Source organism: Oncorhynchus masou, chromosome 22 (assembly GCF_036934945.1).
Source record: "Oncorhynchus masou masou isolate Uvic2021 chromosome 22, UVic_Omas_1.1, whole genome shotgun sequence".
Taxonomy (NCBI): Eukaryota; Metazoa; Chordata; class Actinopteri; order Salmoniformes; family Salmonidae; genus Oncorhynchus; species Oncorhynchus masou.
Window position 1 is genome coordinate 51,845,114 of NC_088233.1, and position 25,775 is coordinate 51,870,888.

The following is a 25,775-nucleotide window of genomic DNA, read 5'->3' on the forward strand; positions in this document are numbered from 1 at the left end:
GGTAAATTGTTTGTCCATTATTGACACTTGCTGTAAGAATGCGCCCCCTTTGCGCCAGCCGAAAATAGAGTCCTTACTGTAAGAATACTTTCAAATGCACATTGGGAATAGTCAGATTAATATAATGGTTTGAATAAAACATTTACATGCTTTGCAAGAAGAACGATTGCTCTAGTAATCCTGTTTACCTGGGCATATATGATAGGATTTTGATAAATGCAGAACATCACCAATCAAAATAAACATTCTACCACAGCGATCATGTTATTTTAGGTGAAGCCTAATTGATTCTGAATTTGGACATATAAAGTTTGTATGTGAAAAATATGATGCATACTTTCAGTTTTTCTTCACTTGGCAAAGAGGGAGGTTTGTGCTACTCTTGCTAGCATATGCATAGATCAAATACACCGATTAAGATAAGTAGGTCAAGGTGTTTACAAGACTAATGCCATATTCGGGCTACTGCCATAATCCGTTTAATATTGAATTATTAGTGTGCATGTCAACATACTCATTGTTTTCAGTGAAGTTCATTGGATATCACCATTTAGCTCTTACATTATTGTGTTGTTTTAGACCATAATCAGCTATTCTGAGGTCCATGTCCCACTACCTCCGCACTTTAAAAACACTGTTAGTTTCTGTGTCATTTGCCTGTTTTCTCCTTTATGTTCTTTCGGGAGAAGTTAAGGGAGGAGCTGGTCTACTTGGAACAAAGACTGATTGGCTGATTGTAGCACAGACAGCAATCAGCTGCTCTTTCTCTCTGTCTGTCTTTCCCATGGAGAAAGATAGAGGACTCCACTGCTCAAAAGGCTGTTTTATCCTGGGCAGTGCCATTGAGGACATTCACCATCTTGAAGTAGACAACTGGGTGGGACTTCCTATGGGTTAAGGAAATAATGATTTCCATCCAGGTAATGAGGGGTCAGCCAATAAATTAAGCTTGTGAGCAAACATTCCGGAACTGCAGGTGGCAGTAAATCATCAACCTTAGCTTTATACCTGTTCAAACAACACACTCTAGGTGGCAGTATGCACCCTTTCAGTTTGTTTGCCAACTCATAGAAACAGAAGAAAATGAACTACTTGAAAATGGAGATGGCCCCAGACGCCATAATGAAACAGTGATGTGGTGTCTATCTACGTCTATGCTCCCTCCCTCCCTCCTCCAACTGCTACAGAATAGAAGAAAAACAGACAACAAAGGAATGTAGGAGGAAGAAAAGCATTTCCTTCAATACCAAGTCACAGTTTGGGGAGTGAAGTTGGTGTAGGGTGTAACCAATTTACCATGACATAATCTCCCTGGAAACATACTGTACTGTTCCATCCAATTGTTTGTCCATGATGTAAGACATAAGCAAAGCAAACACATGCAGAAACAGCTATCTAAATGTATGTTGGCCTAGGAAGTTATGAAACTCATAGGGTGCAGTAGCATATCATTGAAAAGCACATCCAGAACATTAGCATGAAAGCATGAGGGCTGTTTTGACAAGACAGAAAAAGCAGAAATAAGCCCTGAAAATAAAGGTTGTTCATAGGAAAAAATTGTCTGAAGAGGGGCTTGTTAAATGCTGACGAATGCCTGTACATACGTCATTACTTGAAAATTCCACTTTCACCCTTACGCCACCTGGTGTCAAATAACACATATGACACCCTAAAAAATCTGAGTTGCACTGAGGGAGTGCAAATCCTCGTCTCAGTTACAGTAATTTCGATTCTTTCAGATGAGTCCAAAAAATGTATACAAGTTTCTCTGTGTGAAATAAAATGAAATATCACTCAGCCAGTGAGTCTTTGTAAGTAGAGCTACCTGTCATCAAGCAACTGATGTAACAGTAGAGCTTGAGCACACAAAGGCCTCTGTGTATAAATCATCTTCTATAAAACAGTCAAAAACAACCTCAAAGACATATTCCATGGACATAACTCTTTATTTGTCTGAGGATTGGAATTTTATGACAATTTAAGGCACATGTTGTTGGGTTGCATTTACAAAGTACACCTCTGACAAACCAAATAACCAAGTCTATGTATGGCAGAAGTGACCAAAACAAATAAATAAAAGCAGAAACATATTAGGGGTGATATGCAAAGACACCCTCAACAGGAAGAGGGAAAGAAACAACTGCGAAAAAGTGCAAATATAGAAAATATGGCATATTAGCATTGCAAATCAAATAAAAAAATGTGTTTTAAAGAGTTATTTTTATTCTATGAGGTATGCACAAGCAATGGTATTTAAAAATATAACATTTACAAAATAGCCATCAAGGCATGGGCTTAATCAATTAAACAGAAACAAAACAACAAGGCTCCTTGCCTATAATAACACTGTAAAAGGAATCACAATTCAGACATTTCCTGAGCTATCTCCTGAATGGTGTATCTGATACCAATATTATACTGTAATATCATGCTCTACAGATAATAGTTATTTTTTAAACAAAAACAGCAACAGCCTCTAAAAGTAACAAGGTAATGTGTAGCTATCTAAAGAAAATAGATATAATACTGGTACATACAGTGCATCCTAAAACTATTCAGACACCTTCCCCTTTTCCACATTTTGTTACGATTCAGCCTTATCCTAAAATTGATTAAATACAGTTTTTTCCTCATCAATCTAAACACAATACCCCATAATGACAAAGTGAAAAACAGGTTTTTAGAAATTTTGGCTACTGTATTAAACATACGAAACAGAAATACCTTATTTACATAAGTATTCAGACCCTTTGCTATGAGACTTGATTGAGCTCAGGTGCATCCTGTTTCCATTGATCATCCTTGAGATGTTTCTACAACTTGACTGGAGTCCACCTGTGGTAAATCCAATTAATTGGACATGATTTGGAAAGGCACACACCTGTCTATATACGGTTGCACAGTTGACAGTCAGAGCAAAAAACAAGCCATGAGGTCGAAGGAATTGTCCGTAGACAGGATTGTGTCTAGGCACAGATCTGGGGAAGGGTACCAAAAAATGTCTGCAGCATTGAACGTCCCCAAGAACACAGCGGCCTCCATCCTTCTTAAGTGGAAGAAGTTTGGAACCACCAAGACTCTTCCTAGAGCTGGCTGCCCAGCCAAACTGAGAAATCGGGGGAGAAGGGCCTTGTGCAGTGAGGTGACCAGGAGGAGGAGCCTAATGGTCACGGACAGAGCTCCAGAGTTCCTCTGTAGAGATGGGAGAACCTTCCATAAGGACAACCATCTCTGCAGCACTCCACCAATCAGGCCTTCATGGTAGAGGGGCCAGATGGAAGCCACTCATCAGTAAAAGGCACATGACAGTCCACTTGGAGTTTGCCAGAATACACCTGAATGAAATCAAGACTGAACTCTTTGGCCTGAATGCCAAGCGTCACGTCTGGAGAAAACCTGACACCATCCCGATGATGAAGCATGGTGGTGGCAGTATCATGCTGTGAGGATGTTTTTCAGAGGCAGGGACTGGGAGACTAGTCAGGATCGAGGGAAAGATGAACGGAGCAAAGTACAAAAAGATCCTTGAGGAAAACCTGCTCCAGAACGCTCAGGGCCTCAGACTGGGGCAAAGATTCACCTTCCAACAGGACAACAACCCTAAGCACATAGCCAAGACAACACAAGAGTGGTTTCTGGACAAGTCTCTGAATGTCCTTGAGTGGCCCAGCCAGAGCCCGGACTTGAACCCGATCGAACATCTCAGGAGAGTCCTGAATATAGCTGTGCAGTGGCACTCACCATTCAACATGACACAGTTTGAGGATCTTCAACAAAGTACTGAGTAAAGGGTCTGGATACTTATGTAAATGTGATATTACATTTTTTTTTAATGTAAATTGATGAGGAAAAAAATCTATCAAATCCATTTAAGAATAAGACTGTAACGTAACAAAATGTGGACAAAGTCAAGAGGTCTGAATACTTTCTGAATGCACTGTATATAGTCATTTCAAAGGAAAATAAATGTACAACTGTTGCCAAAATGTGTTATACTGTTAGATTTTGTAACGATACTAACCTTCAGGCCCATTTATTTTCATCAAATGATAAAATACAACAAACAATATTCTCATATAATTGGTGATTATATGATAATTATCTTTACCCTTTATATTGTCTAATTCCGAACAATTTTTTTCCTAATTTGACATCTTCACAACAGTCAGCAGCTAATTTAATTTAAAAGCAACAGAGTATATACAAGGTATTAGGCACCGTTAAATTAAATTAAAGAGGACATTTGGTTAGTAAAATGTCGTAACAGTAAAATAATACAAGTTTCTGTAAATTGTGGTTGATATGACTTACGACCTATTATTTTCTATCAGATAACTATATCAAAAGAAAAGAAAACACCCTGCAGTGCACTGACAGTAAATAACTGCTTTAATGTTATTTTGATGGAGTTTCTTACTCAAACTATGCGTGTCCATCATTGCTTATCTTGAATTTGTATTTGCTAATTTTCAGGTTAAGTCTATAGATAAACATTTCAACACCACCAGGATGTGATGCCAATTTGAGTGTTATTACTTATGGGATAAGCTGTACACTGTATCTCCTGAAATTGCAAGATTGTACTATACCTTCATCTGGTCAACTTAATTATGGAATGCAAACCGCTAATGGGACACAAAATCTCATCAGCACAGAATACCTAGCCTGGCCGCAGATGTGTTTGTGCTGTCTTGCCAAATCACAACAACCATAGCAGTTGGAAAGACATCACAAACAGATCTGGGACCAAGCTAGAGAATAACCTCTCACAGAATGTGCTATACTACATGTTCCAACCAGTGGAGCTTAGGTAAAACACCTATCCTATCACAGACGTTTCTCTCAACTTCACATATAGAAATCAGAGCCTTTATTAAACATTAATTGCAGGCTGGGAAAATAAAACTCTGGCAGTTCTAAAATGACCTCACCACTGCTTGTCAGCCAATAGAGTTGCTTTTAAGACAGCCACTCGTGAGTCACATCCTGTCTGTGGTGCCGAAATGTTATACTATGCAGTTTTTTGTCATCAGTGTCATGTCAGTCCTGTGTATCCAAGCAAGTGGTTCAGTTTTGAGCAACTCTTCAGCATTGAAAGGCTAAATGAAAGGATACGATTAAAAGCTGGTTGAAAGATCTAGGGTCAATTCAATCAAAACTGCCTTAGTAATGTTTAGGGAGCATCTTTTCACAATTACTGCCCTGAGACACTTGTGCCATCATATGAACAATTGAAGTATATTCCTGTGAGGGTAGTCTATTTGGTATTGGAAAAATAACCAAAACCAGAGCCATTTATTTGGATTATATTTATATATAAAGATATACAGTATCTCGTTATTAGTGGGCTGGGTCAGACTACAAAGCCAGATACAGCCAAGGAAAACACAGCTCTCAGTCTAGCACAACCCCGTCCCCAGACCATGGAGGAGGCCAGAGGCTGGGGTTATGGTGGGAAATTGCCAGGGTGGACGCCCCGATGGGAAACAGGGCTTGATTTGGCTTTTGATCTGGGCCATGTCATCACTGTATGCCAGCCAATGGGATGGGGGTGGTGGTCTTCCAACAAGTGAAGAGTGAAGGGGTGGAGGGGAGGGGGGCAAAATAACTGGTATGCAGCCCGGCTGTGCAGTTATTTTAAGAGAGAACCTCTGGAAATACACTTAAGGCCGTCTACACAGCAACTTTAGAGGGACAGCCCAGCTGAGGACAAAGATAAGTCAAACTTTGGGATGTTGTTAGAAACGACAAACACCCCAGTAGTCATTTCTTGATCCACCAAATAAAGTTACAACAGTGTTGGTTGAACAGACATTATTCGTAATGCATCTATATACTTTTGAACAGAGATTTACAATGATATTTCCAATAGCACCAAATAGATATTTTCACAACCTAAACTCAATGGCAAAACTTAAGGATTCTTCTTAGTTCTAAATACTAAGTTGAGATATTTTTAAACTTATAGTGTGAAAAAACTGCAGGTGGTATTCTAAATGCTCTTTAATATCTGCTTTCAGTTTAGTGTTCTTCTTATCTGGACTGCCAGATGGTGAAGCATGATTCATCATTCCAGAGAATGTGTTTCCACTGCTCCAGAGTCCAATGACGGCGAGCTTGACATTGTGCATGGTGGTCTTAGGCTTGGTTGCGGCTGATCGGCCATGGATACCCATTTCATGAAACACTAGACAAACAGTTCTTGTGCGGACGTTGCTTCCAGAGGTGGTTTGGAACTTGTTAGTGAGTGTTGCAACCGATGACAGACGATTTTAAAGCGCTATGCGCTTCAGCTCTCGGCTGTCCCTTTCTGTGAGATTGTGTGACTTCGCGGCAGAGCTATTGTTGCTCCTAGATGTTTCCACTTCGCAATAACAGCACTTACAGTTGACCGGGGCAGCTCCAGCAGGGTAGAAATTTGATTAACTAACTTGTTGGAAAGGTGGCATCCTATGTCGGTTCATTGAAAGTCACTGAGCTCTTCAGCATGGGCCATTCTACTGCAAATGTTTGTTTATGGAGATTGCATGGCTGTGTGCTCGGTTTTATACACTTGTCATCAACGGCTCTGCCCAAAACCCCTCAGATTTGATTCTATAACAGGACAAATGTCATATGTGGCTTTGTAAATACTGCAACAGAAGTTAGATTGAATTGGGGTCGAACAACAAAGCAAAAAAAAAATACATGGTCAATAATACATTTATAGAATAATAATCAAAAACAAAAGGCATTTTTTCCTTTTCCTTCATACAGCATAGATCTACCTTATTGAGTTGAATTATGTACACACTTGTCCACCTTTACTGTTAAAGCGAAACTACAATAAAACTATTACCAAAACTTCAAATAAATCTGTTTATGTAGTCAAATTAGTAATATTGTCCTATAATAGCATACTGAATATATTGTGGCAGCACACACATTTTTAGCAAGCACAATATGTCCTCATTTGTGCCCTGTGAAAAAGTACATCATAGATGTCCAGCAGTTGTCCTAAAAATAAATATACGTGTCAGGCAAAACCCTCTTAAGTTTAATGGTGACATTTTTACCAATGGAAATATTCAGTGTTTCTTGACCTGAGGATTGGCACAACGTTAATATGTGATAGTGAAATGTCCAATGATATCAAAACATACACATTTCTTAATACTATCATGGCAAAAAGGACTTTAACACTGAAAAGGAATGATTCAAGAAGGCCGCATTCAAAATGGTAGAGGATCTTCCTCTCTGTTTCCTATGTCTAAGCAATCAGTCAACTCTCATACCCAGTACTGGTTCTTTTTTAACTCCGGGTTCGTTGTCCGACAGTGCTGCAGCAATTCCGGGTCGGCGTCTTTGGAGTCCATTTGGGACATGGGGATGTTATTGGCCGGGTCGGTTTTCCGGAAGGTCTCCTGGCTGATCTCTCCGTTTTTGGGCTTGGAGCCAGCCACCGTCTGCACATTGTGTTTGCCCGTCTTGTTGCGACGCACCAAGTAGAAAGCCAAGATGGCCACCAGCAGGAGGAGGAGCAGCAGGATCAGAATGGGGATGAGGATGGACCACAGGTTGTTCCTCCTGGACACCACTGGTTTCCTATGGGAGTCACTGTCAGTGTAGGCAGTGGTAGGGGCATCTCCTCCATGAGGCCAGTCCATGTTGCCCCTCCAGCGAGGGCTGGCTGGGGTGATGCGTGGGGACCCCGCCCCTCCAGGGAGGTCGTTGCTATTGGACCATGCAGACCCGCCAGGGACCTTAAGGAGAGTGGCCGGGTAGACCGCTGAGGCGTTGTAAGGGGTCGTCTTGAAGGAGAGAACACACTCAGCTGGAGGGACCCCGTGGGCCTTGAGCAGGAAGCGAGCCACGTCCTGGGCTTGGCTGCCTCCTGTTCCATTCAGGATCTCCATGGCTACACGTCCCTCATCCAGTTCTTTCTGGGTGAACGTGTCCACGGGCTGGCCGTCTCCCTCTGGCCCTCTCCCGCCAGCCCTCACGAAGCGGGCACCTTGCGGTTGCTGGATGACGCTGAAGGTGGGTGATGTCCGGGTCTTGTTGGCCAGCGGCGTGGCATCCAGCAGCTTTTTGTCCAGCAGCACGGTGGCACCCCGTGGCAGCAGGAGTTCCTGGGGGATGTTGGCCAGAGGCTTGACCGTGATGTTGAGGACAGAGGAGATATTGGCCGCCCGGCTCCGGGCCACAAAGGCCACGCTGTCCCGGGGTGAGGTGGACTTGATGAAGCGAACGCTCACCCGGCCCTCCCTTATCTGGGTCTGAGTGAAGGCCGACGTGGGCTGCCGGTCCACCATGACGGCAGCGTACTTGGGCACACTGGTGATCTTGTAGAGGACTTCCTCCTCATTGGGGCCACCTGTGGTGGCCCTCAACATCTCCTCTGTCACTAGGGTCTCGTCGTCCCCCTGCAGCACCTGGATCTCTGGGGCTTTGGCCAGCACCAGCGTCCGGGCCAGGATTCCTACATGGAGAGTGTGCGGCTCAGTGTGGTGCTTCCCGTCCGACACAGTGAACTCTATGAAGCCGTCCGACAGGCTTCCGTCACTGACAAAGCCCACCTGGCCCTTGTTGACCGCCTCCTGGGTGAACGTGGAGATGTGGTCGCCCTTGGTGGCATCCACCAGCCGCCCGTTGGTGGGCGCCTTGGAGACTGTGAAGCGCACCTCATCGGGCGTGCTGTCCTCGTCACGGGTGTTGAGGTACTTTTGGGTGATCACCATCATGGAGCCCTGGAGAACCTCTAGAAGAACGTCCAAGCTCACCAGCTCTGGAGGACTAGAGTCCCTTCTCCGGATCGAGATGTTGAAGACCTCCTCCAGGACCACTGCCTGGGCTGGGGAGGGGGAAGGGTGCCGCGGCCCTGGGAGTTGAGCCGGGCTCGGAAGGAGAAGCTGTCCACGGAGGCTCCAGAGTCATCGTGGAGGTATTCCAGCTCGCCCTGCGCCACATCCTCCTGCATGAAGTAGGGGGCACCCTGGGGCAGATTCAGGCCCCCCAGGGTGACTCTCCCATGGGCCGGGAAGCGGCGCACCTCAAAGACCACGTCCAAGGGACCTCGCTCCGCCTCGGGGAGGCTGGCCAGCAGATTGGAGGCGTCCAGGATGGAACTGTCAATCACCTTCCTCTGACCTTGCACTATGTCCAGACCTGAAAAGATTATTTTTTTTATTTTTTATTTTCTTGTAATGCTTCTTTGTAATTATGCCATGAACAGACCTGATTCAATAAACCTGAAATAGCAATATTGTTTACAGAACATTTTGTTTACAAACTGCTGCCTGACACACATGCATATCTTATACTGATAACAGACAGCCAGACCTGTGTCAAATACATACTGTATGTCAAGTCAGCTGGATTTATCTTACTCAGTAGAATAGAACCACAGGAATAGTCACTAGTGCTAGTACACAGTTATCTGCATTTTTAGATGTTGTGAAACACCTTGAATCCCATACAATGACTGACCTGGACACCATTTTCTTTGGTATCCACCACTTTTGACATGGCACCTGCCCAGATCCATGTGGGTCTACCTACCTCTGTTCTTCCAGAGCTGTGAGGAGATGTTGTGGCTGGCTGCGGAGTAGGACACGGTGATGGGGAGGACGTGATGCACAGCGGGGGCTGGAGGGGAGGAGAGCAGGAGCTCCACAGAGTCCCGGACCACCCAGAAGGGCTCCTCAGGCATCTGGTGCTCGTAAAAGACGGCCCCGGACTCCAGCTGTGGGGAAGAGCAGAGGATTGGACATTGTTCATTAAGGCAACGTTTTAAATGTTTAGCAACAAAAATGAGCATTTCTCATTAGACAAGACCAGGTAGTCCCTCCCTGGTTCAGCATGTAATCTTCAGTTTGGCGCTTAATTAATGAACACGACCCAGGTAGCTGTGTGTTTGTATGTGTGTGTATACGCGTTTGTGAGTGAGTGAGAGAGCGAGCGTGTTTGTGTGGGCGTCAGAACTGGGTTCAAATATCTCAATTACTTTCACATACAGTGGGCTCCAAAAGTATTGGGACAGTGACAAATGTTTTGGGCTTTGTACTCCAGCACTTTGGATTTGAAATTATACAATAACTATGAGGTTAAAGTGCAGCCTTGGTGAACTGTGTAGAAAGTACAGCACTTTTGTACATAGTCACCCCATTTTAGAGGACAAAAGTATTGGGACAAAGGACATATTCAGATATATTTTATTTGAAAAGATAAGTAGTTGAATATTTTAATGTATTTGGAAATACACAGTATTTTCAAATACAATTTTTAAATACTGGGGTTAAATGCATGCGAGTGTATTTGAGTCACTGTATTTTAGTATTTGAAATACGATTTAGCAGAATATGATTTATACAAATAACCATTCAAACACTCAAATAAAAGTACTTGTTTTAGGTTGTGTATTTGAAAAATGCTCAATTACTATTTTTTTATTTAAATTTCATTTATTTCACCTCTATTTAACCAGGTAGGCTAGTTGAGAACAAGTTCTCATTTACAACTGCGATCTGGCCAAGATAAAGCATAGCAGTGTTAACAGACAACAACACAGAGTTACACATGGAGTAAACAATAAACAAGTCAATAACACAGTAGAAAAAAAAGAAGAAAAAGTGTCTATATACATTGTGTGCAAAAGGCATGAGGAGGTAGGGGAATAATTACAATTTAGCAGATTAACACTGTGATAAATGATCAGATGGTCATGTGCAGGTAGAGATACTGGTGTGCAAAAGAGCAGAAAAGTAAATAAATAAAAACAGTATGGGGATGAGGTAGGTAAATTGGGTGGGCTATTTACAGATGGACTATGTACAGCTGCAGCAATCAGTTAGCTGCTCAGATAGCAGATGTTTAAAGTTGGTGAGGGAGATAAAAGTCTCCAACTTTAGAGATTTTTGCAATTCGTTCCAGTCGCAGGCAGCAGAGAACTGTAAGGAAAGGCGGCCAAATGAGGTGTTGGCTTTAGGGATGATCAGTGAGATAAACCTGCTGGAGCGTGTGCTGCCATTGTGACCAGTGAACTGAGATAAGGCGGAGCTTTACCTAGCATGGACTTGTAGATGACCTGGAGCCAGTGGGTCTGGCGACGAATATGTAGTGAGGGCCAGCCGACTAGAGCATACAGGTCGCAGTGGAGGGTGATATAAGGTGCTTTAGTAACAAAACGGATGGCACTGTGATAGACTGCATCCAGTTTGCTGAGTAGAGTACTGTAAGCTATTTTGTAGATGACATCGCCGAAGTCGAGGATCAGTAGGATAGTCAGTTTTACTAGGGTAATTTTGGCGGCGTGAATGGAGGCTTTGTTGCGAAATAGAAAGCCGACTCTAGATTTGATTTTAGATTGGAGATGTCTGGAAGGAGTCTGGAAGGAGAGTTTACAGTCTAGCCAGACACCTAGGTACTTATAGATGTCCACATATTCTAGGTCGGAACCATCCAGGGTGGTGATGCTAGTCGGGCGTGCGGGTGCAGGCAGCGAACGTTTGAAAAGCATGCATTTGGTTTTACTAGCGTTTAAGAGCAGTTGGAGGCCACGGAAGGAGTGTTGTACGGCATTGAAGCTCGTTTGGAGGTTAGATAGCACAGTGTCCAAGGAAGGGCCAGAAGTATACAGAATGGTATCGTCTGCGTAGAGGTGGATCAGGGAATCGCCCGCAGCAAGAGCAACATCATTGATATATACAGAGAAAAGAGTCGGCCCGAGAATTGAACCCTGTGGCACCCCCATAGAGACTGCCAGAGGACCGGACAACATGCCCTCCGATTTGACACACTGAACTCTGTCTGCAAAGTAGTTGGTGAACCAGGCAAGGCAGTCATTAGAAAAACCGAGGCTACTGAGTCTGCCGATAAGAATATGGTGATTGACAGAGTCGAAAGCCTTGACCAGGTCGATGAAGACGGCTGCACAGTACTGTCGTTTATCGATGGCGGTTATGATATCGTTTAGTACCTTGAGCGTGGCTGAGGTGCACCCGTGACCGGCTCAGTAACCAGATTGCACAGCGGAGAAGGTACGGTGGGATTCGAGCTGGTCAGTGATCTGTTTGTTGACTTGGCTTTCGAAGACCTTAGATAGGCAGGGCAGGATGGATATAGGTCTGTAACAGTTTGGTTCCAGGTTGTCTCCCCCTTTGAAGAGGGGGATGACTGCGGCAGCTTTCCAATCCTTGGGGATCTCAGACGATATGAGAGAGGTTGAACAGTCTGGTAATTGGGGTTGCGACAATGGCGGCGGATAGTTTCAGAAATAGAGGGTCCAGATTGTCAAGCCCAGCTGATTTGTACAGGTCCAGGTTTTGCAGCTCTTTCAGAACATCTGCTATCTGGATTTGGGTAAAGAAGAAGCTGGAGATTAGCTGCAGGGGGGGTGCTGTTGGCCGAGATTGGAGTAGCCAGGAGGAAGGCATGGCCAGCCGTTGAGAAATGCTTGTTGAAGTTTTCGATTATCATGGATTTATCGGTGGTGACCATGTTACCTAGCCTCAGTGCAGTGGGCAGCTGGGAGGAGGTGCTCTTGTTCTCCATGGACTTTACAGTGTCCCAGAACATGTTGGAGTTTGTGTTGCAGGAAGCAAATTTCTGCTTGAAAAAGCTGGCCTTTGCTTTCCTGACTGACTGCGTGTATTGGTTTTTGACTTCCCTGAACAGTTGCATATCGCGGGGACTATTCGATGCTATTGCAGTCCGCCACGGGATGTTTTTGTGCTAGTTGAGGGCAGTCAGGTCTTGAGTGAACCAAGGGCTACATCTGTTCTTAGTTCTGCATTTTTTGAACGAAGCATGCTTATCTAACATCGTGAGGACGTTACTTTTAAAGAATGACCAGGCATCCTCAATTGATGGGTTGAGGTCAATATCCTTCCAAGATACCCGGTCCAGGTCGATTAGAAAGGCCTGCTCGCAGACGTGTTTTAGGGAGCGTTTGACAGTGATGAGGTGTGGTCGTTTGACTGCGGACCCGTAGCGGATACAGGCAATGAGGCAGTGATCGCTGAGATCCTGATTGATGACAGCAGGGGTGTATTTGGAGGGCCAGTTAGTCAGGATAACGTCTATGAGGGTGCCCTTGTTTACAGATTTAGGGTGGTACCTGGTGGGTTCCTTGATGATTTGTGTGAGATTGAGGGCATCTAGCTTAGATTGTAGGACTGTCAGGGTGTTAAGCATATCCCAGTTTAGGTCACCTAACAGAACAAACTCTGAAGCTAGATGGGGGGGGGCGATCAATTCACAAATGGTGTCCAGGGCACAGCTTGGAACTGAGGGGGGTCGGTAGCAGGCGGCAACAGTGAGAGACTTATTTCTGGAGAGATGAATTTTTAAAATTAGAAATTCAAACTGTTTGGTATGGACCTGGAAAGTATGACATTACTTAGCCTGCAATCTCTGCAGTAGACTGCAACTCCTCCCCCTTTGGCAGTTCTATCTTGATGGAAAATGTTATAGTTGGGTATGGAAATCTCAGAATTTTTGGTGGCCTTCCTAAACCAGGATTCAGACACGGCAAGGACATCAGGGTTAGCAGAGTGTGCTAAAGTAGTGAGTAAAACAAACTTAGGGAGGAGGCTTCTGATGTTGACATGCATGAAACCAAGGCTTTTTCAATCACAGAAGTCAACAAATGAGGGTGCCTGGGGACATGCAGGGCCTAGGTTTACCTCCACATCACCCGCGCAACAGAGGAGGAGTAGGATGAGGACTTTCAACTTCCTCCAAAAGATTTTCTATGGGGTTGAGATCTGGAGACTGGCTTGGCGTCTCCAGGACCTTGAAATGCTTCTTACGAAGCCACTCCTTCGTTGCCCAGGCGGTTTGTTTGGGATCATTGTCATGCTGAAAGACCCAGCCACATTTCATCTTCAATGCCCTTGCTGATGCCCTTTGTTACTTTGGTCCCAGCTCTCTGCAGGTCATTCACTAGGTCCCCTGTGTGGTTCCGGGATTTTTGCTCACCGTTCTTGTGATCATTTTGACCCCACGGGGTGAGATCTTGCGTGGAGCCCCAGATCGAGGGAGATTATCAGTGGTCTTGTATGTCTTCTATTTCCTAATAATTGCTCCCACAGTTGATTTCTTCAAACCAAGCTGCTTACCTATTGCAGATTCAGTCTTCCCAGCCTGGTGCAGGTCTACAATTTTGTTTCTGGTGTCCTTTGACAGCTCTTTGGTCTTGGCCATAGTGGAGTTTGGAGTGTGACTGTTTGAGGTTGTGGACAGGTGTATTTTATACTGATAACAAGTTCAAACAGGTGCCATTAATACAGGTTACGCGTGGAGGAAAAGGAGCCTCTTAAAGAAGAAGTTACAGGTCTGTGAGAGCCAGAAATCTTGCTTGTTTGTAGGTGACCAAATACTTATTTTCCACCATAATTTGCAAATAAATTCATAAAAAAATCCTACAATGTGATTTTGTGGATTTTTTTCTCATTTTGTCTGTCATAGTTGAAGTGTACATATGATAAATTACGGGCCTCTCTAATCTTTTTAAGTGGGAGAACTTGCACAATTGGTGGCTGACTAAATACTTTTTTGCCCCACTGTAAGCACTGGGTGATGATAAGAGAGGTTGTATCTCTGGACATGCTGGTTGTAATGGGTGAGGTCACTGCATGTGTGGGAGGTGGGACAAAGGAGGTATTAGAGGTATGAAGAGTGGAACTAGGGGCTCCATTGTAAACTAAAACAATGATAACTAACCTGAACAACAGTATACAAGGCATATTGACACAACAACAGCAGGTAGAATGGCGATGACTAGGCAGAGAGGGTCAGCTTAACTACACACAGAGCCTGAGTTTGCAGGTGGGGCCGACAGATAAAAATAAATAAACAGAATGGAATACAGTGATTAATGGACAGTCCAGCAGGCATCAGCTATGTCGCCAAGTGATCATAGTGTCCAGGGGGCAGCAGTAGATGGAACAGGGAAGCCACCACTACGTTAGCACGTGGGCGACACAGCCCACGTTAAAGTTAGTAGCCCGGGGCTAGTAGGAGCGTCTGCTCCGACGGAGGCCGATTGAAGGCACAGCGGATGGAGTATTCGTCGGCAGACCAGTCGTGGTGGTGCGGCGGGGCGCCGTGTCGACAGAGAATCCAAGTCAGATGGCGAAAGAAGTATTGTAGAATTTAGTTTGCTAGCCGGGAGATGCGCCTGGCTCACGGCTAACACGGCTAACTGGTGCTAGCTTCTTGGCAGTGGCGTTAGCTACTCCGGTGCCAAGGTCCAGAGTTTACAGCAAGGATCCGGTGGAGTATTGGGCTCTAGCCGTGTATGAGTGGCGTTCGGATGAACAGCTGAGTAGGACTCAGGTAGGTGTAGGTGGGCCTCAGGGATAGCTTCGGTACTGGGTGCCACGGTGAGTGCAAGCTAGCTGTGAGCTAGCTAGCTGCAAGCTAGCTGTGAAGATCAGAAGTAGTGGTCCAGGGATTACGGCAGGAATCCGGCGTTGTTGTGGAGAGACAGTCCGATACTGGTAGACTAGCGAGTATTATCCAGGCTAAAAACAGGGCTGGTATCTGTGCAGAGGGTAAAAGCCGCTAGCAGTGGCTAACAATGACTAAATAGCTTGTAGCTAATTAGCTGGTTAGCTTCTGGAAGTTCTTGAATGTGTTCTAAAATTGAAAATAATAGCGATTCCGTATCACATTGGGTGAGGCAGGTTACCGGAAGGTATAATCGAATTAAAAATCGAAAAGAGATTGAAAATAAATTGAAATATAAATACAAAAAAATACGAAAAATACAAAAGTACATGAGAGCACAAACATACACGTCTTCACTGCTACGCCATCTTGGAACCTCGAGGTTAAAGTGAAAATAAAGTGAAAAAGTGATTTAAAAAATAAATAAATATCAGATACACATGTATTTGAACCCAGGTCTGGTGTGCGTGAGTATTACTTTCAACCCAGTCAACATAAGCACCATGTCAGTGTTTACGTTTAAACCCCTGTAGCTGGTTTCTGAGTGATGAGGATGATAAACATATCCCTATGTGAGCCTGGAGATTAGGAGTAATTAAGATCAAAAACTTCTAAATAAACTTTTGATCAAGTGCTTTTCTGATCTTGCCTGTTTTGTAATCTATTTGATTAATTTGTGTCATAGATTTTTATTTGTGGCTGGACATGTTCATGATCTTCATTTAGCATCCTGTATTGTAAAATTAGATTTCCACTGAACAATAAGGTTGGTGGCACCTTAATTGGGGAGGACAGGCTTGTGGTAATGGCTGGAGAAGATAGGTGGAATTGGATCAAATACGCATGTTTCTTGCCTTTCCATTAGCTCCTTTCCAGCAATTATTATGAGCAGTCTTCCCCTCAGCAACCTCCACTGCCACTGAGCTAGTGTAGAGTGTTGAAGATAGATCTGGGCCAGTGACTAGACTGGGAATGTGATGGAAGGTAGACTGGAATGTGCCTATGTGTGCTTCTTTGAGGTTATTGTGTCCTGAGCTGAACTTTTCAACACCACTAAAATGTGTCTGCAACACACCAATCAACCACACATGGGAGCATACAGTGCATTAAGAAAATATTCAGACCCATTGACTTTTTACACATTTTGTTACAGCCTTATTCTAAAAATGGATTTAAAAAAAATCTATCTACACACAATACCCTAAAATGACAAAGCGAAAACAGGTTTAGACATGTTTGCTAATTTTTTAAACATAAAACTAAATACCTTATTTACACCCTTTGTAATGAGACTTGAAATTGAGCTCAGGTGCATTCTGTTTCAATTGATCATCCTTGAAACATTTCTACAACTTGATTGGAGTCCACCTGTGGTAAATTCAAATGATTGGAGATAATTTGGAAAGACACACACCTGTCTATATAAAGTTCCCTGTCACACCCTGACCATAGTTTGCTTTGTATGTTTCTATGTTTTGGTTGATCAGGGTGTGATCTGAGTGGGCATTCTATGTTGGATGTCTTGTTTGTCTATTTCTATGTCTGGCCTGATATGGTTCTCAATCAGAGGCAGGTGGTAGTCATTGTCTCTGATTGGGAACCATATTTAGGTAGCCTGGGTTTCACTGTGTGTTTGTGGGTGATTGTTCCTGTCTCTGTGTTTTCACCAGCTAGGAATGTTTAGGTTTTCGTTCATGTATTGTTTTGTTAGTTATTTCATGTCTAGTTCCTTTATTAAAGAACATGAATAACTAACACACTGCATTTTGGTCCGCTTCTCTTTCACCAGAGGAAAACCCTTACAGTCCCACAGTTGACAGTGCATGTCAGAGTAAAAAAACAAGCCATGAGGTCGAAGGAATTGTCCGTAGAGCTCCAAGACAGGATTGTGTTGAGGCACAGATCTGGGGAAGGGTACCAAAACATTTCTGCAGCATTGAAGGTCCCCAAGAACAACACCTCCATTCTTAAATGGAACCACCTTGACTCATCCTAGAGCTGGCCACCCAGACAAACTGAGCAATCGGGGAGAAGGGTCTTGGTCAGGGAGGTGACCAAGAACCCAACGGTCACTGATAGAGCTCCAGAGTTCCTCTGTGGAGATGGGAGAACCTTCCAGAAGGACAACCATCTCTGCGGCACTCCACCCACCATGCCTTCATTGTAGAGTGGCCAGACAGAATCCCTTGGAGTTTTCCAAAAGGCACCTAAAGACCACGAGAAGCAATATTTGGTTTGAAGAAAACAAGATTGAACAATTTGGCCTGCATGCCAAGCGCCACATCTTGAGTAAACCTGGCACCATCCCAAAGGTGAAGCATGGTGCTGGCAGCATCATGCTGTGGGGGATGTTTTTCAGCGACTAGTCAGGATCGAGGGAAAGATGAACGGAGCAAAATATAGAGAACCTTGATGAAAACCTGCTCAGGACCTCAGACTAGGGCGACGGTTCACCTTCCAACAGGTTAACAACCCTAAGCACACAGACAAGGCAGGAGTGGCTTTGGGACATGTCTCTGAATGTCAGCCAGGGACCGGACTCGAACCCAATCGAACATCTCTGGCGAGATCTGAAAATAGCTGTGGAGCAACGCTCCCCATCCAACCTTGAGAGGATCTGCAGAGAAGAAGGAGTGAAACTCCCCAAATATAGGTTGCCAATCTTGTAGCGTCATACCCAAGAAGACCTGAGGCTGCAATTGCTGCCAAAAGGTGCTTCAACAAAGTACTGAATACTTAGGTAAATGTGATATCTCCATTTTTTTTTTAAATAAATTTGCTACATTTTCAAAAACACTGTTTTTGCTTTGTCATTATGGGGTGCTGTGTGTAGATTGATGAGGGGGGAAAAGCTATTTATTAAATTTTAAGAACAAGGCTGTAACAAAATGTGGACAAAGTAAAGGTGTCTGAATACTTTCTGAATGCATTGTGTAATGCAGCATGCAGAGTCTATTTTGTATCATTATTTTGCAGTTAAGAATGTTGGGTCAGTAACCAAAAAGTCACTAGTTCGAATGCCGACTAGGTGAAAAATCTATCCATGTGCCTTGAGCAAGTATGTACTGCATGTACTGTGTGTAATATTTTCCTTAGCTTTCCTTTATTTTTCCTATCAGTATATACATAAATATGGAACATAGCTTCCTGCTGACATGATCAGGGCCGTTGACATTGGCTTGTCTCTTACAGCATTAGCAACGTATTGGTTTCCAAACTCATCCTAAATTGAAAACCAGATGCACTGACTGGACACTTTTCCCACAGGCAAGGGAAGTAAATGTCTTATCGATTCATTGGAATATTCTTAAAATAGAAGATGGAACAATGGAAATGAAATTATAATAATTCTCAGTCATCTGGAGATCCTCTGTCTTACATCTGATTGAGAGAAGCGTGTGATCTCTTCAAACTGGTTCCTGTCGTTGGCTAAGATCAGTCTTCCCAGGCGAGGAGGCCTGACCAATGAGAAGCTTATCTCATCTCCATCCTCATTGGTCACTGCCTTCAAAATGGCACTGGTGATGGCATGTCTTGTTCCTGTAAAATTGTAAAAATGGTACAGGTTCACTATAAGTGAATATAATGCAGGATATAAAACACATGCCCTGTCATTGTAGCTCTTAGCTTCTTCTCATTGACACCTTTTAAGCCTTTAAGGCCAGACATTCCAATAGCTCAGACACCAGTAGGATTGTCAAACGTTTGCCTGCCGATAGTACTTACTTAGCACCTCTGAACAGTGTTGGCAGTCAATCTCTTTTGTGTTCACACAGCAAAGACTTTGAAGTCGTCAGCCACTCAGCCATGTTAAAATACACCAAACCAGAAGGTGGCAGTAGGGTTGTTTAGCAATACATGTCCATGTGTGTTGCTTAGTTTATGGTGTAGATTCCCATGTGAGCTAGCTAACTGTGCTAATGTTGCTATTTTGTAGAAAGCCCTTGTTGATACTAGCCAGATGGCCACAGCTAGATAACTACTTAGCAAGATGACCAATAAACAATTTAATTCACTCTCCATAATCCCATAAGGCCAGCGCCAGCCCATAGCCAACTGTTTACCTATCTAGCTAATGTTAGCATATTCGCTAGCTAGCACATCTTAGCTAGTTAGCTAAGGACACTGCACTAAAATGGCAGCTAACACCGGCAGCTGTTTCATGGAAACTAATCCATTGTAATTTAATTATGTCAATACTAGCTACAGTGGTTAGTTAGCTTGGAAGTATTCAGTGTTGTGCGCATTACCATCCCAGAGCCTACATTGCATATGAAGTGTGAATGGCTCATGACATTTAACTGTGGATGTATGAAGGAAATGCAATTTTTTCCCCATTTTGTTTTCACTCTTGCTTGCTCCCCATCTGGAGGTTCATGCGCTCTGATTGGCTCAAAGTGAAGTTGTTGGCCACTGACGAGTATTGCCAGGTTCGTCACTACCGGGTTGGTACTAATGATGGGAAAATAAACCTTCATGAAGAGTTTAGCATCAACACTGTGTATATTAGTGGCACCTGCTGGTCAAAAGAATAGCAACTTTTTATAGATGGCGTTGCACATGCTGTAGCACATGTGCAGTATAGCCTTTTTGTCTTCTACCGAAACCAATATCAAACCAATCCGGTGGTTGATCATTGATCACGTGCTTCTGATAGTGATACAAGCATCGGCATACCGCTTAGAGATTTGGAGGCATGAGAATAAAAATAGGCAGTCTCGGCAGTGAGATTCTCTGTGTGTTTCATGCCTAAGTGTGGAATGTCAACATGTTGTGATTTAAAGAGGGGAAAAGGGGATTAGAGGGGAAAACAAAGCTAAACAGTAAACATCCTCAATTGTATTCATTGTAGGCTACAAAATACCCATGGAACTATTTTTCTGATATTGAGGCCTATTTGTTATCCAATCAACAAAACAAAAAACAAAGCCATGCTGAGACAATTCGAAATGGCCATTATTTGTTCATCATAAATGTCTGGTTAAATTGGGTTCACTACTTCATGACCCAGCATGCTTTTGGTAGCTCACCTGGAAAGATCTTTAGCTCCTCCCCGGTTTCCATGGTGATGGTGAGCTGTCGAGCAGTAACGACAAAGCGGTAGAGAGGCGAGGTGTGCTCTCCATCTGTCACGGTAAAACTGAAGCCTCCAGACTCCAGACCTGAAGGAACAGTTCAGAATAGTAGGTGGCATAGGTTGACCATCAGAGTCCAAGAAAAAGCTTACAAAGCCTAGGGAGCTAAAAAAAAGACATGAGCTGGTCGCACACCCAGAATAATAGCTTGTTTGGAGGTGGTGACTAACGGCAAATAAACTATAAACTATCAAAATAAAGAAATAAAGTGTTTGCTCCCAAGGCTTTAACATAGCAAAATTAAGAAAGTAACACACTCCATGTATAAACTCCCAGCAATTTAATGGGTATTTACCAACTTTTCGGCATCACTATGCCTTCCTCAGGGTAATGTCATGAATACTTGAACCAGGTTATGTAGACAGATACACAGTGCAATTAGCGTAACCAATGACAATAGTGAGGGGTGTGTCATAATGATTAAGTTAATTTAAATGAATTAGTGAAACTGTTAAAAAAAGAGTATATGGCATATTAAATATATTACACTATTGTTATCATATAGAAACATAATGGAATATTGTACATCATATTAGCATCAACATACATTATTGTTTCATTCAATTTCACATAATTTCGTATTTCATTTTTGTTACATGTATCCTTTTGGTTCAACCTTAGTATATAATGAGCATCGTCAACAGGGGGAACATATTAGGTGTACGCTAATAAAGCTGTAAATCATTCTTCAATTTATAAGACTTGTTCATAAGAAGGCCCTGAGATCAAAGTCAATATTCAGACCACTAGGGGTCAATGTTTTTAGATAGGATATCCAGTAAGCCTCCCTTTGTAGTAGAAGGATCTCGATGTGACCTCCTTTCCTTGGTAGAGCAACATGCGTAATGCCTGTGTATTTAAGGGAGGAGATGGGATGGTTAGCTTCAACAAAGTGAGCTGCTACTTGATAGACAATGTTCTTACACCTGATTGAGCTGCAGGGTTCAGCTATGTGTTATAATTATCTTTTCGTTCGTCCTACGTAGGCTTTTCCACATGAACAGGTGATGAGATAGATTACCCCCTTGGTCTTGCATGAGATGATACCTCTAACAGGGATCTTTCAACCTGTATGTGGGTGTCTGAAGAAAGATGTTTTTAAAGTGCTATTGCACTGTGCGCAGCATGAGCCACATTTGTAGTTCCCATTTGGGATACGTGTCAAGAGTGTCTAAGTGGGCTCAGGGGGCAGGTCAGATCTCACCAAACTATCTCCAATATTGCGACCACGCTTATAGACCACCAGTGGGGGCTGTGCGATTTTTTGTTGTTGTCTGATTGCAGAATTTGCCAGTGCTTTTTCAGAATTGCTTTCATTTTCTCCGAACCCTTGGTGTACTTAGTGCAAAAGACGGTTGCGTTGTTTTTCTGGAAAGCCAAGAACATTGTCTATCAAGTAGCAGCTCACTTTGTTGAAGCTAACCATCCCATCTCCTCCCTTAAATACACAGGCATTGCGCAGCTTTATTAGCGTACACCTAATATGTTCCCCCTGTTGACGATGCTCATTATACATTAAGGTTGAACCCAAAAGATTACATGTAACAAAAATGAAATACAAAATTATTATGTGAAATTGAATGAAACAATAATGTATGTTGATGCTAATATGATGTACAATATTCCATTATGTTTCTATATGATAACAATAGTGTAATATATTTAATATGCCATACACTCTTTTTTTAACAGTTTCACTAATTCATTTGAATGAACTTAATCATTATGACACACCCCTCACTACTGTCATTGGTTACACTAATTGCACTGTGTGTCTACATAACCTGGTACAAGTATTCATGACATCACCCTGAGGAAGGCACAGTGATGCCGAAACGTTGGTAAATACCCATTAAATTGTTGGGAGATTGTACATGGAGTGTGAGACTTTCTTAATTTTGCTATTTTAAAGCCTTGGGAGCAAACACAGTTTTTCAGGTCTTAGACAAGGTTACAACCAATTGCATCCTTAAAAAGAAAAGAAAGAGCTGCACACTCTAGTAGCTCCGATGAAATAATTTATTCACCAACATTTCGACAAAGATTGATTCATCAGCCTGAAAGTGAATTTGTGGCCAGTGAGTCAATTGGGATCAGTGAGATAGCTGAGGCTGTAGGTAGAAGCTCAAACAGCCTTACCTTCATGGATAAAGATGACTTCCCCATTGTTAATTTGTGCCTGTGTGAAGTTCTGAATTTCTTCGTCAGGTTCCACCTTTAGAGCCACCAACCCATTGATGGTTGACTCGATGGAATAAACCAACTCATTGATGGGGGTGTCTGCATCTTCTGTATTCAACATGCTGGTGGTGATGTCCGATTCCTCTCCAGCTAAAACCTGAGAGAGAAACCCAGAGAATAGAGCTTGGTCTTGGTTAAGGAAAGGGATACATCTCCATGAACTTTTGGTGAGTCTATTTTCAAAAAAGCATATGTAAATCAAGATGTGCATCATATTCAAAAGTTTTAAGTTTAGAATGTTTATCATACCTATTGTGACATATTCAACCAGCAACTATAAGAATGTTTCAACTACTTTTAATAGATATGTATGAGCATACTAGTTGAGTTGAATATACCCCAAAAATGATATTGCATGTAGGCCTCCACATACTTGTATGTACTCTATTGACAATGTAAATTGACGATTGCTGTAAAAGCAGCCTGTGCTCTGCCAAGCCTATTCTTTCTTACTGCTGTCTGGTGGTAGTACTGTGTAGGGTGGCAGGTAGCCTAGCAGTTATAGCATTTGGCCAGTAACTAAAAGGTTGCTGGTTAAAATACCTGAGCTGACTAGGTGAAAAATGTGTCCCTTGAGCAGAGTACTTTGCTCCAGGGTGGCTGTACTACTATGGTTGACCCAGTAAAACAACACATTTCATTGCACCTATCTCGTGTACGTGACAATAAAGTGAATATGTTTTGGGGGGTGTGTACGCCATGAAATTATTAGTTATTCCATTAACTTTCCACTAGATGGCAACATTACATCACTATCACCCAAGAAATTTCCCTGAGTCATTTTGGCAAGTTATATCTAAATTGGGCTGGAAATGGATTGTTTATATAACAATCAATGGATTTTTCTCCTCAGGAAGAAGGGTTGCAAATTTAACTTGATCTGACAAAATGGATGTCTCATTTCTTTTGAAGCCAACAATATGATTCAATGTGTCAATGTTTTTATTGTATCCGTCTCCAAATCCCAGCAAAGAGAGAGGGAGAGAGAAAGTGAGATTAAATGAGAGAGAGGGAGAGAGAAAGCGAGATTAAATGAGAGAGAGAGAGATTAGAGCAAAAGAGAGGGAGAGGAGAGAGAAAGATAGACGGAGTGAGAGAAAATATCCTAATAGAAGACAGCTGTAGCAAGGGCCTGGTCAACAGGATCTATGGCAATCAGAGTCATGACCGGACCATCTTGTTCGTCATGCCTGATCATTTGCTGGAGGTCACTATGCTCACATTTCCTGCCTTAAAATCAGAAGCAGTTCTAGGGAAGCTAAGGAGAGAATTCACAGGAGGAGCTAGAGCTGGTATGAATGAACACTAGGCCTGCATGCGGACAGAGAGACATATCATTATATTACATTTTGTGGCCGTGCGAGAGACTGGCTGGTTCCTTGGCATCACCAAAAGCCTGAGGTCTTGTCATCTCAGTTTTCCCAAAATACGGGTTACCGTGGATACGCCGAACCACAGGCCAGAGTGAACAAAGCTGAATGACACACTCGGTTTCCAGTTGTATGTGAGAGGATTATAGCTTTTTCCAGCCATTTTGTGTCTCTACAGTAAAATCTACATTCTGAATTTTTGAAACACTTAGGCCGTGTTCGAATACCCATATTTCCATTCTAAATAGTAGGCACTTTGTATATGTGAAAATTTTGAAAATGTTGTATGCTTTAAATGCCAGAATGTCATACTCATTTAGTAGACTTCACTACACAATATTGAGGAAATAATTGTCTTTCGAGACCCACGTGTGTCTGACAACAGCTGATAATCAGTTGAGGGGACGCGCTGTGCCAAAATAAACGAATGGTGGGAATCAACGGAAATGCACATTAGATGACTCATTCTCCATAGGATTTGCCTAGTATGTTGATATTTGTTGCATACTGCATTCGTTTTACTAAACAGTATGTTCTAAATAGTATGTAGCACAATTAGTACACAGTATGCAGTTTAAGTAAGTAGTAGGGAAGTCAGATTTAAGATACGGCCTTACTGCTTGCTTTCAATAATTGATGGGTAATACAATATATCCATCCACTGAAATTGGTAATGAACCTTAGGCGTAAAAGGGTTACCAATATAAAGTGTTGCCAGATGTGTATTACTTAATTAAGGTATTCATTATCAAGTACATTAATTAGTAAGATGTTTACAAACCAATTCTGTCCTTAATAACTAGTGGCAATGTGTAAATCACTTATGAATATAGTTCATTAGCTATTAAGTTGTTTTCAGGCAACCCACTGAGAAGGCTTGTCAAAACATAAATGATAGCATAGATGAACAAACAATAAACAAACAAACAAAAACTGTTAACTTCTGACAAGTATAATGGATTTTGAGTGTCCTAAATTTGTGCACTAAACTGAAGCATAAAACAAATGCGTTTGTATTGGTTCTGGTGAAATACAGTACACTGCAATTAAAAGGAGTTTGCACTCATCAAATATATAGTTATCAGCAGTCGACTGTTGTGGTAAACCGACAGCTCAGTACCTCCAGTCCTGTGTTGCATGTCAGTTTAGGTGCCTCATCGTTGACCGGGAAGACGGTGACAGTGAAGGTAACGGGAAGGCTGCGGCGCTCTATCTCATAGGCTGAGGCAGAGAGTGTGAAATTGTCCTCGCCACTTTCCGTGCTGTCATGTAAGTAGTAGATGTGTCCAAGTTTCACCTGTAGAGAACAAAAGGGGCCGTGGGGGTCACACAGACTAGTCAGTTCTCCTGTCACACAATAGTGGTAGGCAAACAGAATTGGCAGAATGGACACAGTGGTGTTGTTTAATGCCAGTCTCAAGCAAAGCTATAATAGCTCCTGTGTCTAGGAATGTTTAGTCAAAATTTGGCAACCTTTGGGCAAAACATTTTGGACTAAGGTGATAATTCAAGATGTTGATCACTATCTCATCATGTTGGAAGTTTGTTACACTCAAACAAAAAGCAATTATTAATGTGTGTAAAATATATCATGCAC

At 42.7% G+C, this 25,775-nt stretch overlaps 1 protein-coding gene across 1 annotated transcript in view; it reads right to left on the bottom strand.

Moving 5' to 3' along the window:
- Positions 1-1,927: 1,927 nt before the first annotated feature.
- cspg4 (chondroitin sulfate proteoglycan 4) overlaps positions 1,928-25,775 on the bottom strand; it is a 117,010-nt gene continuing 93,162 nt past the window's right edge. The window contains 7 exon segments of the mRNA XM_064930556.1: positions 1,928-8,830; positions 8,833-9,147; positions 9,541-9,724; positions 18,812-18,972; positions 20,463-20,594; positions 22,707-22,905; positions 25,299-25,475. Of these exon segments, the coding sequence (XP_064786628.1) occupies positions 7,269-8,830; positions 8,833-9,147; positions 9,541-9,724; positions 18,812-18,972; positions 20,463-20,594; positions 22,707-22,905; positions 25,299-25,475 (2,730 nt within the window). The 3' untranslated portion in view covers positions 1,928-7,268.